This window comes from Saccoglossus kowalevskii, chromosome 1, assembly GCF_978046115.1.
Source record: "Saccoglossus kowalevskii chromosome 1, keSacKowa6.1, whole genome shotgun sequence".
In the NCBI taxonomy this organism is placed as follows: domain Eukaryota; kingdom Metazoa; phylum Hemichordata; class Enteropneusta; family Harrimaniidae; genus Saccoglossus; species Saccoglossus kowalevskii.
This window is the reverse complement of record NC_140641.1, coordinates 37,857,244-37,875,907: the sequence shown is the minus strand read 5'-3', so window position 1 is coordinate 37,875,907 and position 18,664 is coordinate 37,857,244. Positions and strand designations below refer to the sequence as shown.

General features: G+C 35.0%; 1 protein-coding gene across 2 annotated transcripts; it reads left to right on the top strand.

Moving 5' to 3' along the window:
• Positions 1-182: 182 nt before the first annotated feature.
• LOC100376326 (eukaryotic translation initiation factor 4 gamma 2-like) lies at positions 183-18,294 on the top strand. 2 transcript variants are annotated; one of them, XM_085501876.1, is made up of 22 exons: positions 183-271; positions 1,649-1,907; positions 2,622-2,724; positions 3,228-3,341; positions 3,606-3,672; positions 3,846-3,938; positions 4,440-4,498; positions 4,606-4,716; positions 4,864-4,974; positions 5,402-5,473; positions 5,587-5,628; positions 6,248-6,380; positions 6,649-6,783; positions 7,118-7,284; positions 9,120-9,287; positions 11,946-12,029; positions 12,162-12,386; positions 12,661-12,919; positions 13,260-13,306; positions 14,545-14,702; positions 15,101-15,309; positions 16,056-18,294. In XM_085501876.1, exons 4-22 carry the CDS (start codon positions 3,267-3,269, stop codon positions 16,250-16,252), a joined length of 2,412 nt encoding a protein of 803 aa, XP_085358002.1. In that variant the 5' UTR covers positions 183-271; positions 1,649-1,907; positions 2,622-2,724; positions 3,228-3,266; the 3' UTR covers positions 16,253-18,294. The 2 variants fall into 2 exon arrangements, with proteins under 2 accessions (XP_085358002.1, XP_085358005.1); XM_085501879.1 differs by lacking the exon at positions 5,587-5,628.
• Positions 18,295-18,664: the final 370 nt, after the last annotated feature.

The window sequence follows — 18,664 nt, the reverse complement described above, 5'->3', positions numbered from 1 at the left end:
GTACCAAACAATTTTTTTCAACAAAACAATACTATATAAAGTCATTAAAAAATGTACATTTGTATATTTCTATCACTTATGTGCAGTAAAATTAATTATTATTTTGTAAGTATTTATTTAAAGATTGTTGAATACGTTTGCTATTACCATTGTTCTTACCTTAAAAAATATTCGTGAAAATAACGCACGAGACTGTAGCAAAGCATGCTGGGTTAAGATTTCAGTTTCGCAATTTTTTTCAGTTTCCGGAATCACACAAATCCTGACTTAGGTGAGTGCGTATTTTCTCCCATTTCTTCAATACGTTATTTCAAATTTATGTTTTTGTGAACTCTTAACGTATAATAATACCTTGAGCTGACTTACATGTAATATCGTTTGTCCTAGTAATGTATTTCTCGCGAAAACCGTGTAAAATTCCGGCGTTTGCTTTGTGTGTTGTGTTCGAAAATTGATCGAACGGCGCGGTTAATCCTATGGAACGCAGTCTGTCTTATTATTGTCCATGTGAATTGTATCCATCAACCAGTAGTTTACCATTTACAGAATTCTAGAGAAAACTCTCATTATGCTCGTGAACCTCGGCCACTTGCCGTATCTGGTAAACTCGATGCGAAAAATGTTGCAAATGTCCACACATTTTTAGTTTGAAAGTGGTAACCGGTGTTATCTGCGACGCAATACTTGACAAATTGTGTTTTTCGTTTGGTAGAGAGCAGTATAATCCAGTTTCCAGTCTAAAAATCATTTGATATTTTTAAGTTCATTTAGAATTGACAATTCCCTATTTGTGAAAAGCACAACAGGTTTATTTCAGAGATATTTAAACCACGCGTAAGGTTTCTGTTTCCTCACTTAGATTATGACGATTGACCGTCTTGACATAACATTTTTCTATAACGTTTAGTATATTGATAATAGAAACCCTACAATTAAAAACGTTAAAACTAATTACTATTGAGTTCTCCTGTGATCTGAATTTGTGTGGCTTTGTGAATCACTGACAGGAACTACATGCATTAGTTTCCCGTTTTATTTCCTTTGTTCCACCCAGGAAATCTTTTTAAATAAATTAACGTCTACCCACTATTTTACCTGTTATGAAACAATTTATTTGAATTATCAACCTTGTTAATTTGATGGAAGTAATAGAACTCTGGATTTCATTCAGTTTCGTTCTCTTCACCTTGAAAGCTATGATAAATAAACAAACGCTGATAAAACACTACTGAGCCTGTCTGGCATTGAAACATCACAGTGACTCATGCGACATTTTTTCAAAGATATTGTAATATCTACATTATCTAACAAGTATTTACAGTCATGGTTGTTATGAAAAGCTTGTTCTTTCAAACCTATGTTTGGTTATTATTTTTTTCTCCCAATGATTTTGTTGTCACCTTGTGTTTTCATTGCAGTAAAGCACGGCCTTGGAAATCAATGGGTTGTTATGCTTTTCGTTTGACCTTGCTGACTGTGATGTCACAAAGCAGGTCAATCTTTTGTTTATGAGACTATGCTATCAAAATGATCCATTGATAATTTTCAAGTGTTAAATAAGCTTAGTCCTGATTTATTAGATTACTAATTATTTCAATGTATTGCCTTCATTGTAATTTAATTTCTGTTTTGTTTTCTCGTTCTATAGGAATCCTACCTGTGAACTTTTTTCCAGAAACCATTTTTTTGCAAGAAACTATACATACCAAGGTGGAAGGCCCCAGAGTAGTAGGTGGTGCTTCTCGTCGTGCTGGGCCTAATAGAGGAAGGCAACAGCAACAGACTCTACAGCATAACCACCAACCATTAAACAAAAGTCACCCAAGATGGATTCCTCCAGCAACATGTAAACGAGATGCCATCACACTGCAGGAAAAACATGATACTATCTTCCGACGTGTCCGTGGGTAAGTATCTAAACTGGAAATGTAATTTTCTCGTCACTTGGTATATTAGTACTAAAATTAGTCACAATCATTTTTTTTTTAGGTGTGGCCTTCTATAGTTTGATATATAATGAAATTACCATAAATAATCACAATAGCATTTGGGTGTGCCCATCAAAAATAATCCTCAACAATAATTTACATGCTCAGTTATTTTGTGTCTATGTCAAGCATAATATCATGAAACTGGCTGGTGTTTGAGGAATAGTATTCATTTATGGTTGTTATCAATTTATGGAAATTGATCCCATTTATCTTTCTTTGCTTCAATTGCAAACTACCTTTCTTATTACAGATTATTATAATCTGGTCTTTGTTGATATATAATTGTAGTTCATTTATCATAGTTGTCATAATATATGAGAGGATAAATAAGTAGTTATTTACACCTGTTGCTAGCTCCATCAAGTGATAATGAAGTTTCATTTCTGTCACCAGTAAATGCATGTGAACTGAACCACCTGCATGTGCCCTCACTGCTATATTTACTTGGGAATGCTATATCACATATGTTGTCAATCTAGTTAACCATGCATTTTCTGATGCGTTGCCATATTTTGCAGTGTCTTCACTCACTGTATTTTATATGATAGTAATAGTGAAAATATTATTCAGGTTTGTACCCTTCCTTTCCTAATACAATGCAATACAATCATTGCTTTTTCTCTTTGACAGTATACTCAATAAGTTAACACCAGAGAAGTTTGATAAGTTAAGTTTAGAGCTGCTCAATGTGGGAATAGATTCAAAGCTTATTCTAAAGGGTGTTATTATATTGGTGAGTTATCTGTAATTTTTTTTTTTGTACAATTTATCCCTTGATTAGACAGGCACAAGTTCAGGCACAGATAGGCACAAGCTCTGTTATAATGTGATCACTGTATTAATAAAACATATTAATAAAACAAAATCATTGTGAAATTGTTATATGATGGGTCTAGTGGAAATGTGATACTGTTCAAAAAGTGTATACCATTGTATTTAATGTAATACTAGTAAAATAACTTGTATTGTTTAATTTAATTCATTTCTGTAATCACACAAATCCCTCACTACTGTAAAATCTGTATTAGAAGCTGCGGCTTTATTGGAATGGTACAATGCAACAGAAGGAATGCGGCTTCAATTAGAGCATCCACACGTATGAAAAATTGTGAATGTTTGGTACTCAATTGCTCTAAAAGTATGGGTGCGACTTATATTAGAGATGCGGCTTCTAATGTAGATTTTACTGTTGTATCTGTTTATCTATACTCTTCTTTTTTTTTTCTCAAATACTAGGTTTTTGAAAAAGCTTTAGATGAACCAAAGTATAGTTCTATGTACGCACAGCTATGTAGTAGACTATGTGAAGACGCACCAAACTTTGAACCACCGGGCAGCTCAGGACCCTCTGTAAGTTATTAGTATATTATTTACATTATACTTTTTATTTTATTTTTGAAGCAAACAATTTTCTGATTTGAAATCTTTACATAACTATTTTCACAAATCTAGATACTAGTGTTCCATGTAGCTATAAACTGCTATACTGAATAAGATTTCCAATAAAAATCACAACTCACACCCACAAATACACTATTGGTTATATCATTGATGATTCCTTTCAGTTTAGTTTCATTTTTGTAATCAAATCTTAATATTATGAATTTTCTACAGACATTCCGGCGCCTTTTAATTGCTAAATGTCAGGATGAGTTTGAAAACAGATCCAAGGCCTTTGCAGGTATGTTATACGCTGCATTATTTTAATGCCTTCTGTTGTCATCAACTATTTCAATCAAAATTGATGTGAAGGTCATATGTGGCGAGTTGATTTGCATCATTTTACTCACATTTGGATCAGGATAAACACAAACGTCTCTTGATTTTATTTTTATATGTTCATTTTTTTTGTAGCCTTTGATAAAAATGAAGGCCCCCTCACTTCTGCAGAGCAGGAGCAGAAACAGATTGCCAAACATAAAATGCTGGGCAACATCAAGTTCATTGGTAAGTGTTAAGTGCACTATTTGTATAACATTCATCCACATTATTTGCCTAAATTGTTTTATTTCAATAGTACATTCAAACTAATAGGTAGTGAGAAATCTTGCAACCATAACTCTATGTAATTCTGGCATTTTGAGTGCCTCTTGTTTTGCTGCATAATTTGACCTGCAACTATGTCCTTTAGCCTGATAGATCAAGTTTGTTATTAACCAATTGGAATGCATTGTGATTGAATAGTGGCCATTTTGATTAAAAAAATGCTGTTCCAAAGCAATTTCAGAATTAGCATGAATGCTAACATTTAGCAATAAACTGGCTGCAGTTGGTATCGTGCATGTCTCGTATACATGTTGATGTTAATCATATTAGATGAGAGACAAATTAATAGAACGTCTAGTATTTGCTGACATACCGCCAGTATGTTATTGTAACATCAGTGCATTATGGGTTAGTCAGGCCAACATTTTTATTTTATTCAACTCTTATTTCTATGCTTTGCAGGTGAACTTGGAAAACTGGATATGCTACACGAATCGATCTTACACAGGTGCATTAAGCAGGTGAGTAGTGCCTCCTGATTTTTTAGTGTGATGTGTTCAATGGCATGTCTCTGAATCACAATCTAATTAAATTCTGCATGTAATAACGCTAAATTATTTCTCTGTAGTTGCTTGATAAGAAAAAGAAACAGAATGTCAAGGACGTGGCGGAAGATTTGGAATGTTTGTGCCAGATAATAAAGACTGTCGGGCCAAGATTGGACACCGAAAAAGCTAAGGTCATTTTCATTCCTAATATGGATACAATAACTATTTTTAAACATTTTCATAGGCTGATTTCATTCAAACTTATTGTACTTTAATATTATTTTGTTATAACTCGTTATTAAAAAAAATTCATTAACATTTATTTAATTGCTTTTTAGGCCCTTGTGGACCAGTATTTTGGGCGTATGCGCCTGTTAGCGAATAATGAAGACCTCCCTGCTCGTATTAGATTTATGTTGGAAGACACACTGGAACTAAGAGAATGCAATGTAAGTACACATCCCTTGATTGAACAAGCTTTGTTATACTTTAAAATCCTAAAGTCTAGTTCCATCGATTTGAATTTAATATGCACAGTACTGACTGGTAGCAGCGATATAGTTGTATCATCTTTGTTGTATGACTTCAATTGTTGATAATAAGACAGAAATTGTCATGATTTTTTCGAACTATGCTGAGGAATAGTATTATAATTTGTGGTGTCCTTTTGGCTTATTTTTTGCAGTGTTTTCAGATGCTGATACAATTAGTTAATTTTGTGTACATTATGATGCAAACCACTACCTGATGTGCACGTTATCCTTTGTGTTCCATACAAGTTGCATTTTACCTGTAAAGTCGTGAAGTTTACAGTACATGAAGTCTTAAAACAATTTTCAACTATGAATTTAAATCTTTAACATTTTTGTGTTACAGTGGGTACCCCGTAAAGTACTACAAGATAATAGTCCTAAAACTATGGATCAAGTGCGACAAGAGGCTGTGAAGGTAAGAATCTATTTCCAAACTTTTAGAGAGTTTACAGTTCTGTGTTATTTAAAATTTCATAAGGTATATCTTTAGGGTATTTGTAACTTGTATGAATTGAATTGTCTTTGCAGTGTTCTCCCCAGATTCACGGGAATGTTAATTCGCATATAAATGTAGGTGATGATTTATCTGAACTACCTAAATGTTGTGATGTAATGAATAATAAATATGGCATGTTTTGTGACGGAGCTCTCTACTATCAAATCTCTGGGGAGTGCACTGCTTTTGACAGTAAAGTCAGTGTGAACCACAACAGAGTAGTTGAATCTTCCTTACTATTAATGTTCTAAAAGTGCACTACATAACAATCTGTGTACTCTAATAATAGTAATAATAATAATAATAATAATCCCGTTATTGATTACTCATAATTTACAGAACTAGCAAAAAGGAAATTAATTGCAAATTTTCCACTCTGTCAGAGCAATCATTGTCTTGTAATAGTATCATCACTGTGTATAACCAACTGGATATTTGTTTACATTTCTTGCCTGTGTTTCTGACTAAGGTGCCCATCATTCTTATTTGCACATTCTTCATTGTTTAACTAAATATTGATGCTGATTTTCAAGTATCCAAACTAACTGTGATCACAAGCTCAGTTTTTGGATAACCATCACTCATGAAACTTCATGGTGCTGCGCATTTGAACATAAAGTAACATTTATTTGAATTACATGCAGTTTGTTCAAACCTTGACTTTGATTGCCTACTGTCTTTCTGCTGTACTAGGATTATGGAGTTTATATGTCGTACAACTCTAATCATAAGCAAAGCAAGAATTTCTTCCCTCTGGACGATGGTTTGATGTCAGTATTACCACAAAAACATGGTGGACTCAGTGACGTCTTTATGCCAACAATTGGTAAGTGTCAATATCAACTCTTTAAATGTTAAATGCTGAAGTCAACTTTTGTCGCCTATTCCCAAAAAACCTGCATAATTTTTCTCCAAAGACTTGATCAATACCATCAGCCAATTGGTATTTTTTTTATTCTGACAAATATTCAAGAAAGTAATTAATTCAGATTCAGAGTTGTTCACAACTAGATTACATGAGGTTTTATGGGCAATTGTGTATTTCTGGTGCTGTTTATATGACAATGTGGTGGTTTCTCATTTTGTAATAACAGGTAGTAGCATCGGTACAGGACCTGGAGTAATCCAAGATGGCTTTAATGGATATACACCTCATGCAGTCAATGTGGGAAGAACACGAAGTGGTGGTGATGTTGGAAACAGAAGTGGAAGCAACTCTCCAAACCAAGGTAAAGATATTACAACAAAAACCACCTAGATTTTGTCAATATTCTTGCTCTGGATGTTAAGATCAGAACAACTAATTACCTACTTTGCTTAAAAATATTGCGCATCTTCAGAAATAATGTAAATATGTCTAGACTGTAAGTCTGTAGTAAGTTAACATTGATTTGAAACTAAGTAGATAATTAGTTGTTCTAATCTTACAACATATAGAGCAAGCTTAATGACAATCTAGGTGGTTTTAGCTGTAAAATAAAACGTTAGTCAGCATTATAGATAGTCCAGCTGGTTGTCCTGAAGCAGTTTAAAAAAAATGTTTGTTTGTTGTTTGTGTTTCAGGATACCAAAATTATGCAAATCCTAAAGGTCAGACATCCAGACAGCAACAAGATGGTAATGGTAACCAGGGTAATTTAGGATATCAGAATCGGCAAGCTAACCAGCAAAGGGATATGGCCCCTAGGTTTATGAAGAAAAGTCAGTTTAATAACTTGAAGACTGACGAGGTGAGTGCTTGAAGTAGCCATTGTGCTGCGGATGAGGAAATTACAAAACTACGCTGGTCTAGACTTGCTGGAGACATCACCATTATTTAATTCATTGGTGGGACATTTGTGTGTTATTATTTAGAAAATGAACAGTCTTCCTGTGAGACATAATTTTAACAAAATGCAATTAGTTATAGAGGATAATTCTCATGTTGAATATATTAGATTCAGGGTTCTCCCCAGACAAAATACATAGCATCGCAGCTAATTTGCATAATAATTTGCATATCATTTACATACCTTTCCTTCTTTGATTAACGTAACTCATTTACAATTATGAATATTAGTGAGCTCAGTCACAGTGCAAATATTTGTTAATGGAATCAACACATTATGTTTCACAATTTAGAAGAGTTTGAAACATTCTCGAAATACAAATGCTGCAGACTAAAAACAAACACAAATAAATTATTGTTGTAATTTAATTGTATTGTATAACGTTGAATGATACGCATTCAAAACGCCTAGCCAGAGTTATGTTCACGAATCTCATAATTTTATTCACTCCAAAAACATTCTCCTTCAAAAAATCGATCACGTAATTAATTGGCGAAATGTTGTATTTTATTATTCGTACCATCAACTTCTAAAACGTTTACATTTACAGTAATGAGCGAACAAATAAAACTTCAAAACGATCATCAAAGTTACGACGTGACATAAAAAATGTTACTTTTTTTTTATATGAAATGTAAGTAAAATCAGACTTATTTTTATCGGGAGCGATTATTTTTGATCACTCAATCGCTTCTGTAAAAAAAATCAGACCCGCCATGATGTTTGTGAAACATTAGCATGTGTCCTTTGACCCGATGGGTCAAGAATGACATTAACCAATCAAAATGTTGCATGGTAGTGCCGGTAGAATCCGAAGTTTTCCGAATGGTACTGATCATAAAAATTGCATTGCGGAAGTTAAGTGATGTCGTGGCATGATGTGTTGGCATTGGTTTCAATTGAAAACTGCATGATGGCCTTTGAAAGAGGCGATTTGCAATTTTTAAAAGGCAAAATAGGTCTTGAAAGAAAGAGTTTTACATGATTCGCGATAACAGTTCAAATGTATTTTACCAAATCACGAAATTTTTTTCTCGTAGCGTAAACTGATAGTGAACTCCGCATTGACCATGTTATATCGAGGTGGAATTGATTTTGACAAAATTTTAGCTTTCAATCTAAAGACTGAATCGCAGAAAGTATTTACTTACAAAGAAGTGCTAATTTCACAAATTTGACTAGCCGCTACATATCGTGTGACTAGGTCTGTTTTTACAAATTAAATCCACGACTGGCAGGATGTGCATCGATCGGTACGTAATTATAATAACAATCAGACCATAGTCCTGGTCAGAAGCATTTCCGTGATGGTCACTAATTTTTGAGTGACGGTCGGGGCTGACCAGCGTGGCGAACAAAGCTTTTGCACATCGGATATTGGCATGTCAAATATGAAATCAAGCGCCGAGGTTGGAACACATAGCGCAGAGCTCCCAAGTAAAGCAGAGATTCACAAGTATAGCGCCGCGGACCCTGGCGCTAAAAAGCCCTGGGGAGAACCCTGGGATTACTATAAATGTGCTGGTTATTTCAGTTAGTAATTCAGTAGTTCTGTGTTCCAGTAATCCTTCCAAGTCATGTGATAAAAAAAAATTGTTGCTTAAATTAAAATAATATAGAAATAGATTTTTCTCTTGGCCGAAAAGTAAAACTACGATGTGAATGTAAAAGGAACTACACAGTTGAACTACATCTTATTCACATGCAGTAAGTATGGCTTATGTTTTCTTTATTAGATAAGTTTACGTCCTGCTAGAGATTCCATGGTGTTGAAACCCCAGGCTTCCAGTATGATGCCGTCGTCACTGAGACCATCTGGCAGTCTGCAACAGCAACACACATTACTGCAACCAACACCGCAGCAGATGATAATACCACCACAGAATATACAGACTTCACCAAAGGTTTGTATTCTAGATATTATGAAGATAATATTTCACTGTGCATTGATACAATTTTAGAAGCATGCTAATCAAATTCTCTGCATAATTTTTATTTATCAAGCGCATCATCTACTTGTATTAGATCAGTCCCTCTATTCTCGGTCTGGAAACAGCTATTGTTGGCGATTCGCTCCGCTAGGATTGCCCTTATAATCACTTTTGTCGTTTTGTGTGTGTGTGTGTCTGTGTGTGTACATTTCCAGTGTTCCAGTGTTCACGTATTATTTCTTCTGTGATTTTTTGGCTTGGCCGATTTCGTTCAAACTTGGCAGGTAGGTCACACCTTCACCCTAGTTATTAGGAAAAATCTGCAAAAAATTTTGGCCCACCGTTGCCATAGCAACAGCCAAAAAACTGATTTTTGGATAGCTTCGCGCCAAATGTATCTCCTCCTACAAATTTGGGATAAAACACTTCAGACATAGCTCATTCTACTCGGCTTGAGTGTGGGCACAAAGTTACCATTTGAATTTTTGATATCTGTTTTCATTACCGAGAAATTTGACCCTAAAGTTGGGGTAACTTTTCCCCAGCAACGGCTTTTAACTCCTCTGTGATTGTTTCGGCTCGGCCGGTTTTGTTCATACTTCACAGGTAGGTCGTGCCGTCACTAATTGGAAAACAATCCTGGCCCACCATTGCCATTGCAACATCCAAAAACTGATTTTTGAATACTTTCGCCCGAAATGTATTACCTCCTACCAGTTTTATCGGTGTCGCTGGGTGTATATGATAAAGGGAAGTTGTGCAACCAAATTTGCCGAGTTCGCAGTTTTTCGCCAATAAAAAAATAACTAAGGCAACAACTCACGGTTTTTCAGCATTTTTGTAATAAAGACATTATTCTCCATCAATAATCCGCCCAAAACAGGAACATTTCTACTAATTCTTGTGTTTTTTCGACGTTTTTCGAAAAACCTGCGATTAGGCTGTGAAAGTAGAACATTCCGGAGGGGGCGAAATGGAAGAGCCATATTTAACGCGTAAAAATAGAACGCGTATTTTGACCTCTATGCGGCCGTCGTCAAAGAGCCCCGCGTCCATCGCCTGGCAATGCTCTTCCGTTTCACCAGTTGCGTTTTTTTGACTAAAATTTGGGCAGTACTGTCAGTCACGAAAATTGATGAATAAATTAATACACATAAAATATGAATCACAGGCTAATTCAATGGTCACCGAACACTCCACTGTGGCAAGATAGTAGCGTACTGTATATTTGACCCAGATTTGACAAGCGTGGTACAGTTTTTTGCGCGTGTCCGTAATAATGCGCACAAAGGATTGTGGGGCAGAGTCCTTTATTTGCTGGCATTCTTGACTTTTGACTGCAGTTCTTTTTTATATTTTAGAGTAAATGCTTTTGATATGCTCTTAGGTTTCTTAATATCCGTCTGAATTTCTGGACTGTGGTCATATTTCACGTGGTCATAGCTTCACGTTTATGTCACACCATGGAAACAGCCAAAAACATGGTGCTTGTTTTTGAGCGGAGCGGATCGCCAACCAGCCTACCGGCTTGTCCAATGTGTGAATTACCTGCTGTGCTCGGACTGCACTGGGTATGGCTATCCGCGAAGCATAGTCTCTTGATAACAGATCATTTTATTGAAACGAACGATTCATTGTTCCCTTTATGTTCTAGTTTTTACAACTGAAATAAACATATATTTTGATATTATTTGACTTTATATAGATTTAGAAGCTCAACACAAGTCTTTAGCCATCAAGTATTTCTATAGTGGCATATTGACATTATTATTCGTGAATATCGCACTTAAATTTGAGGGACTCAATGTTTTTTAGTTTATTGGATAGCTTAAACTCAGTTGTAGTTGGTGGATCGGTTCATTGTGCTTGTTTTATTATATTTATATAGTATACGTATCATATTTAGGCATAACTTTTTCTGTTCAAAATAATGATGGCCTCTCGCCGATTCATTGCCATTCGAATTTTCGTGTCATTATTTTTGTTTCCAAGCATATATTTGGGATGTAGTTTACAATGCTGGTGTTATGTCTCTAGGAAAATAAGATCCTGCAGTATCAATTCTTTAGCACTGCCAGAAATTGAGTAGGCATTTTGTTTTTGATTTACTAACTTACTCGACGCGAGCTGGCGTGTTGGCCCATTTTATAGTATGAAAACTACGTTCAACCATAATATTTTTTTTCAATGTGAATAGATTTGTACATTAACCTTTTGGTGATGTGGTTTGTTTTTTTCTCAGATGTTCGTATTTTGACAAATCATGGTAATATGTTCTGTTCTGTTTAAAGTTTGTGATCAGTGCTAAAGTTAGTGTACGCTCAGTTTTGTAGCTCATTGTCAAAGGTGTGAATGGTTTATTTATGCGTAACCAGCCCTGGGACAATAGTCTCCAGACCGGGGATAGAGGGACTGTTATTAGATCAATTAAAAAACTTTTTTTTCATTAGTAACTACCACCAATAAATTGCATAAAGAATAAACCGATAATTTTTTGTGTCATGTAATGAATATCTATTCAGGTGCTTTCAAGGTTTATTCAGCAATAATTTCCATGCTTTCATAAACTATTTATCAAGATACATTCAGAACTAAGATATACATGTATTTATATTTGATTCATTATGACAGGTCCCAGTAAAACATTCACACGGGGGTGACAAGCCAAAACACAAAAAACAGACACTGAACAAAGAAGATCTCAAGAAGCTTACGGTGAGTACTCGTAGTACATATGTGTGGTGTCAAATATAACCATTGCACTTTTGTAAATAAGAAACACTATATTGACTAAATTGGGCAATTGGGTTAAAACGTATAATGTATGTCAATTTTGTGCCGATGTAGGAAAGCATCTTAGAAGAATACTTGAAGAATGTTGATGTGACTGAGGTCATTAGCCGTATCAAAGAGATGCGAGTGCCCAGGAAACAAATGTCATCCATGGTATGCCAATTAATGGTGAAATCATTGGAAAAGGATGACGATGATGGGGCAGCTAGGGAACTTGTCAGTAAATTGATAAAAGAACTTAAAAGTAATGGTCTGGTTACAGAAGATCAGTGTATGGAGGTAAGAATTGTTGATTTTGTATAATATTTGTGGTTTCAGTGACCAATAAGCAAAGATTTATTGAAAACTCAATCGCAACCAAGTCTATAAAAACTTCCCATTATTTGCAGACATCTGACCTTAGATATGTTGAGATCGTATTAGTTGTGGCTAGTGTATGGCACATTGTGACAAATATGTCAAAGGCTATGAACAAAAATATATTTGATAATTACAAGTTTAATTTTGAACTTTTAAAGACGATGGTAATTATAAAATGTCTTCTCTATTGCAGGGTTTCACATCTCTGCTGGAGCAGTTACCCGAACTAGAAACAGAGATGCCATTAGTGAAATCATCCACTGCTGGCTTTGCAGCTCGTGCTATCAATAACAAAGTGATCACACTCAGTGATTTGGCAGTACCAATGCAGAATGGCAACTGCTACCCATTGTTTTTGCTGACTCTACAGCAATTGCACAAATTGAAAGACAAAGAGTGGTTGGTTCAGTTATTCAACGAGAGTAAAATAAATATGCAGTCTATGCTGCCAGGTAATAATCTTTCATTTATAACAGTGCATTATCAAGGGTGGTTCTAGCATTGTATGCTTCAGTGAACTGCCAACAATTTTTTGCTGCTCGGGAATTTTGCATGTTGATATTTTTACAGCATTCATACATATTGTAAAAGCCACTGACACTTTGTGTTGCAGACCTTAGAGAATTCTTGAAAATTATAGTATTTCTATACATGGTGACTAGATATACACGTCATATTTAAAACTATACATTTCATCAAATAACTGTTTTGACTTTTAAAAAAAACTGTAGTTTCCCAATCTATTGGTGCCAGCTAGTGGCAGGAGAGTAACATGAAACAATTTCATTTTAGAACTTGACCAGAACAAAGAGAGAATGATGGAAATACTTGATGACAAAGTGAGTTCTAAATAAATTCTTTTATTTCAATAGTAATTTTTTAGTGTGACCATCTTTTTGGGACATCACATACTGAAACATCCATGAAATATGTGAAGGGTTGTACTTGTTTGAAGATTGTATTTGACTGCTCCATTTTTATGCCATTACACTTGGTAAAAATGAATAGACATGTACCGTATTTATCCGGGTATAAGCCCCGGGTCCTGAACATGGAAAATTGCCAAAAAATAGTGGTGGGGGTTTGCCAGGAGATTAAAACGGAAATAAATGAACAATATGCAACATTAGAAGTAAAACAAAATTAATGTATTGTTTATAATGTGACAAATAAACCAGTAATAATAAAAATCGACAGTGAGGAATCATTTGAATTTAGGATTTTCCTGCCGACAAACACGCCCAATACGCGTAAACTCAAAATGGATTAAAATATCGGGGGTTAAACTGCATAAAATGATTTCCGGTATCGACAAATTACCAATCAACTGTCAATAATAATTTACAAGTTTACACAGTAAAAATTATTTAAATTCATAGCTGTTTAAATTAAAACTTCTCAGATCTTTATTTGTACTTCATTGCCATCTTCGTCCAACTCAAAAAACCCTCAAAATCCAAGTCTGCATCACTGTAGCCATTGAACAAAATCCCTACAATTTCTTCCTGAAGTTCGTCGATATCGTCCCACACAGATTTCGCAGTCTGTCAGCTTGGCACTTTTCATTCATGTCTAATCAAAAGAAAAAGAAAGACAAGAAAAATGGGGTCGCGTTGCTGCAATGCCAAATGGTGCTTTTGTTTACAGTCTGGCAATCATCTACTAATTGGCTAAGAATGACATCACTACTACGGTAGTATTTCATCATAAAGGTCAAATCGTGACATTGGAATGTCTCACTATATGGATATCGCGGTGGACTTGAAATAGGAAATTTTTTTTTTTATTTTATCCAACGACAGAAGAATAGTTTTCATGACGGAAATGCAATAGCGGTGATGAAAGATGGTAAAACGTTGGCAGTCTTCAGCGTGACATTGCAAAATTGCTGGCCCCAGTTATGGATTCGCAAGCTGCTACGAAATATTTTATGAAGCCAAAATAACGTGATTTCAACCACTCTCCCAGGACCTCAACTTCTTTATTGTGTAAAAAATGGAGGTGGGCATTTGCCCAGGCATGGGCTCTTACCCAGATAAGTACGGTAAAGCAATCATTTGTTTATCTTTCTTTGCAGCAACTCAGTTTCTTGTTTCCATTGTTGAGAATGCAGTCTGACATCTCCAAACAGTTGAAGGCTGATCCAAATCCATCTACACTATATAAATGGATCAAAGACAATGTAGATAATAAACTGCATGCTGATTCAGAGTTCATCTATGCCCTAACCCTCAGGTATGTACTTGACTGCTTTGTAGATAGGATCATATCATATTATATGCAAATTGGATATGCTAATTATATGCAAATTAGCACCCCTCTTTGAATTTTATTTGTGGGTGGGGAGTACTGAGTCAAATGTCTGCATTTCCTAAATATAGAAAAGTTGTTTTGGGCCACAACTATAGTTTGTTTTAAAATCTCTACCTAAATATGCATACATCAGTGAAAACATTTTCAGTTACATAATCACATACCTGGAAAGTGTATACATCTTTTGAAAGCCTGTTTTGTTGTTGCATTAGTTTCATGTGATCTTAGAATCTTTTGACACTCAACATGGGTGTTGTAGGCTAACAAATCTATCTATTTCAATTATACTCTAAATCATGAATTTGTTGTGCTTTTTACAGCCTGGTGAAGTACTGCACCAGCGAGAGTACTTTGTCAGAGTGCATGGATGCCTCGCTCATACCAGATAAGCAACTGCAAGAGAAAGAGAGAGCGCTATTAAACAACTTAAAACCTGTGTTACAAGCGTTTATACATGACCATGTTCAAATTCAGTTGAGTGCGTTATATGCACTGCAAGTTCACTGTTACAATAATGGTTTCCCAAAAGGTTAGTATGAGAATGTACATTCCTTAACTTGTTTCTTCAATGCCTTAAACACTGGATAAAATAACTTCCATTTTTTAGCTCCGCTGTCGACTTTGTCGAGCGGAGCTTATCATATGAGTGATTGTCCGGCTCCATCGTCCGTGTCAATGTTTTACTTTTTCGACTTCTTCTTGAAAACTACAAGCCTGAATGCTTTGATACTTCGTGTATATGTACCTTGGGTAGACCTCTCTCAGATTTGTTTATTTCGTGATGATATCTTTAATTCTCTAATTTTGGTGAATTTTTTTGTCATTTTTGGTAAAAAGTTATATTTTCGACTTCTTGTTAAAAAACAAAAGTTCGTTTGCTTTGATACTATACATATTGTTCATTTTCTAATGTCTTCAGTTCTTTAATAGAAATGTGCATTGCTAACAGCGGAGCTATCTCAGCCGATAGGCTGCTTGTTTGACCAGCCTAAAGCTTTATCAGTGGCACATTGTGTGTTTCGAGTTCTACAAACCTGCACTCATTCAGAACACATTCTTTGTGCTTTAGAACACTATTCAAAAGACTTAATCAAATTAAATGGTGAAAAGCATTAAATTTGAATGTTTATTGTGCATTTCCCACAATTCACATATTAAAACCATCAAATTTTTTCACGTAGAAGACCACACTAACTCTCTATGAATGCTCAAAATGCAACTTCAATAACTGGTATTCCTTGAATTTAACAGTATTCGTACATTCTCTTATCACAGGAATGTTGTTGCGATTCTTTGTCTACTTCTATGATATGGAGGTGGTAGAGGAAGAGGTATTTCTCAAATGGAAAGAAGATATCAATGACAACTACATGGGCAAAGGCAAAGCACTATTTCAAGTGAACTCTTGGTTAACATGGCTGGAAACCGCCGATGAGGAAGAAGAATCCGAAGATGATGATGATGACCAGTAGTAACCATTATTAGTAACTGTTTTTTTAGCAGCTAAGTGGTACAGTTGGTCCATCATTCTAATTTTAAGAAAGAATAAAAAAAAATATTTACTGTCTTTTTAATATTTCTCAAGTCAATTCTAGTCTATATTTATGAGCCAGGAGCTGGTACACCAATAAAACAGGGTTTCTTACATCAGCTCTAATGGTAATTGCATTGCCAGTTGTCGGCATTGATGGAAAAACTCGTACACACTAAATGTGAATGCAATGCACCCTCGCGTTCTACACGCGACTATTTTCATCCAATGCAAATAATTTTAATAATTCTTTTTCCTTAATGCTTTATATAAGCTTTGTACACATTATTTACTAGTGTGTCCATACAATAGATAACAGACAATTGACAGATGTCCTCTGGCACTTTTAACTTTTTTTACAAATACCTTCCCCCCTTACCCATTGACTGATGGAGGGTGGTCAGCCAGTGAAATACAGTTCAGAGTACAAATTTAGTAAATTATGCATTGTGATTTTTTTTTTTTTTGCGGAGCAGCAGCTTCTATCATGCCTTCATATATATGCAGAATTTTTTTGTTGTTGCATGTCCAATTATGTAGCTTTTCTAAATTTTCTGTGGTTATCCAGAGCCAAGGCTAATTATTTACTTTTTGTATTGTATAGTATGGTATGTAGGTGGTGAATAAATTAAAATAAAACTTTCTATCACTGGGAGCCGAGTAATCCTGTGAAAACTGATGTGTCATGGTAAACCATCTTAGTGTTCACACTGATAGATTCTATGGGTATACAACAGTCAACACAGGGTTACTGGACTCTCCTAAGAAATGGCTATTTGCAATAGGTGTGTGGGATAAAAAAAATTAAATAAAACTTCATGTGTTTTTCTTGTCTTTATTTATATGAAATAATTTGTATTGTTTTTATTACTGGTCTGTGTTTATGTAACATTCATTCTACCAATCTTTTTCCCACACTGTTCTGCATAATTGTGATTAACAGTTTTGTTCCACTGGTGGCTAGCTGTGGTTGTACATGCTATTTACTCCGGTGATGGCGACTACTGAATTTGAATTTGGCTGAAACATAGCAATGTTTATTGTGGGAAAAGTGCAATGGATTTTGTCAGAATGATTAAATTTTTCTGGTGTTACAAAGAGCAGTGACCATTCAATATTCATAAAATGCCTTTACACTATATTCAAGCATCCATGTGCAACAACCATTGCCTCATGAGTGGGGGGGGGGGGACCACATAGCTATAACTGACACCGATAGTTTGGAACTTTTCTGCTAATCTATAATTTTATCAAGACTGTGTGACTGCTATTTTATAAAAAGCATCAAAGTTTTATGTTGAAGCTGAATTTGTAAAGGGACTGACAGATTTACTTGTGAATACACATTTTTTTTGTGAATGAATGGAATTGTATATATCAGAATGATTTTCAATTTGTATACTAAGTGGTTGTCAGTATTAATTTGAGGATCGACTCCAGAGACATAGTTGTCATCTTTATTGAGCTTTGCAGATAAGCTTTCACAGCAGTCTTTTTTTACAGTGTAATTAAGTGGATTTATTATATAATCGTGATAAATTAATTGTAACATTTTTTTTTTGTGGTCTTTTCCCAGTTTTATACAGTCTACAGCAGTAAGACGTTGGGGTCTTGTGTATACAGAAAAGGCGAACAATTTGCAGTTATTTTCACCAGTTACTTGATAAAAATAATCTGAATTTTTTCTACATGCCAATTTCTCAGATAATATTAAGTAAACAGTAACTATTTCGAAATTTAGCAGTCGCACAGTTTTGGAATGCAACAGTTTTTTAACATCTGTGAAACTACTTCAGGTTTGGCAAGTCAATCGAAAGCTGAATCGCTCTCAGACCTCATTTTATTTGTGTACTAAAATCATGTTCAACATACGGTAAGTTTGTATTTGATGCTGTAGTATTTGTAGTAATAAGCATTGTATCCATTTATTTTGTACTTTGTCCCCAAATGTAGAAGAAATAAAATATAGCCCTCTATGTGTGACTTTGTTCTCTAGCTCCGTTGATCTATACTATGAACTTTAGAGGTCATGTAACTTTAATCATTTTCTGGAATGTCTCGAAACCTTTTGCTCAACTATTGATCTGACATTTGGGTTGTTACATTGAGGAGCTAATTGCGTGGTCTGGCTACCATCTTTGAATACAAACTGAAAAAGAGAACTTGAATGTGCTTATTTGCACTAGTGCCGTGTGCACTGATTTTTAAGTTCATCCATGACTTTTTCATATAAATGACTGTTCTGGCGTTTACACATCTGTGTCTGGATTATTGCCAAAATTCACTGAGCGGTGTTTGATTTCACGCAAGATTCTCGGACTATGCTGTAAAAGCTTTAATTTTAAAAACTCCA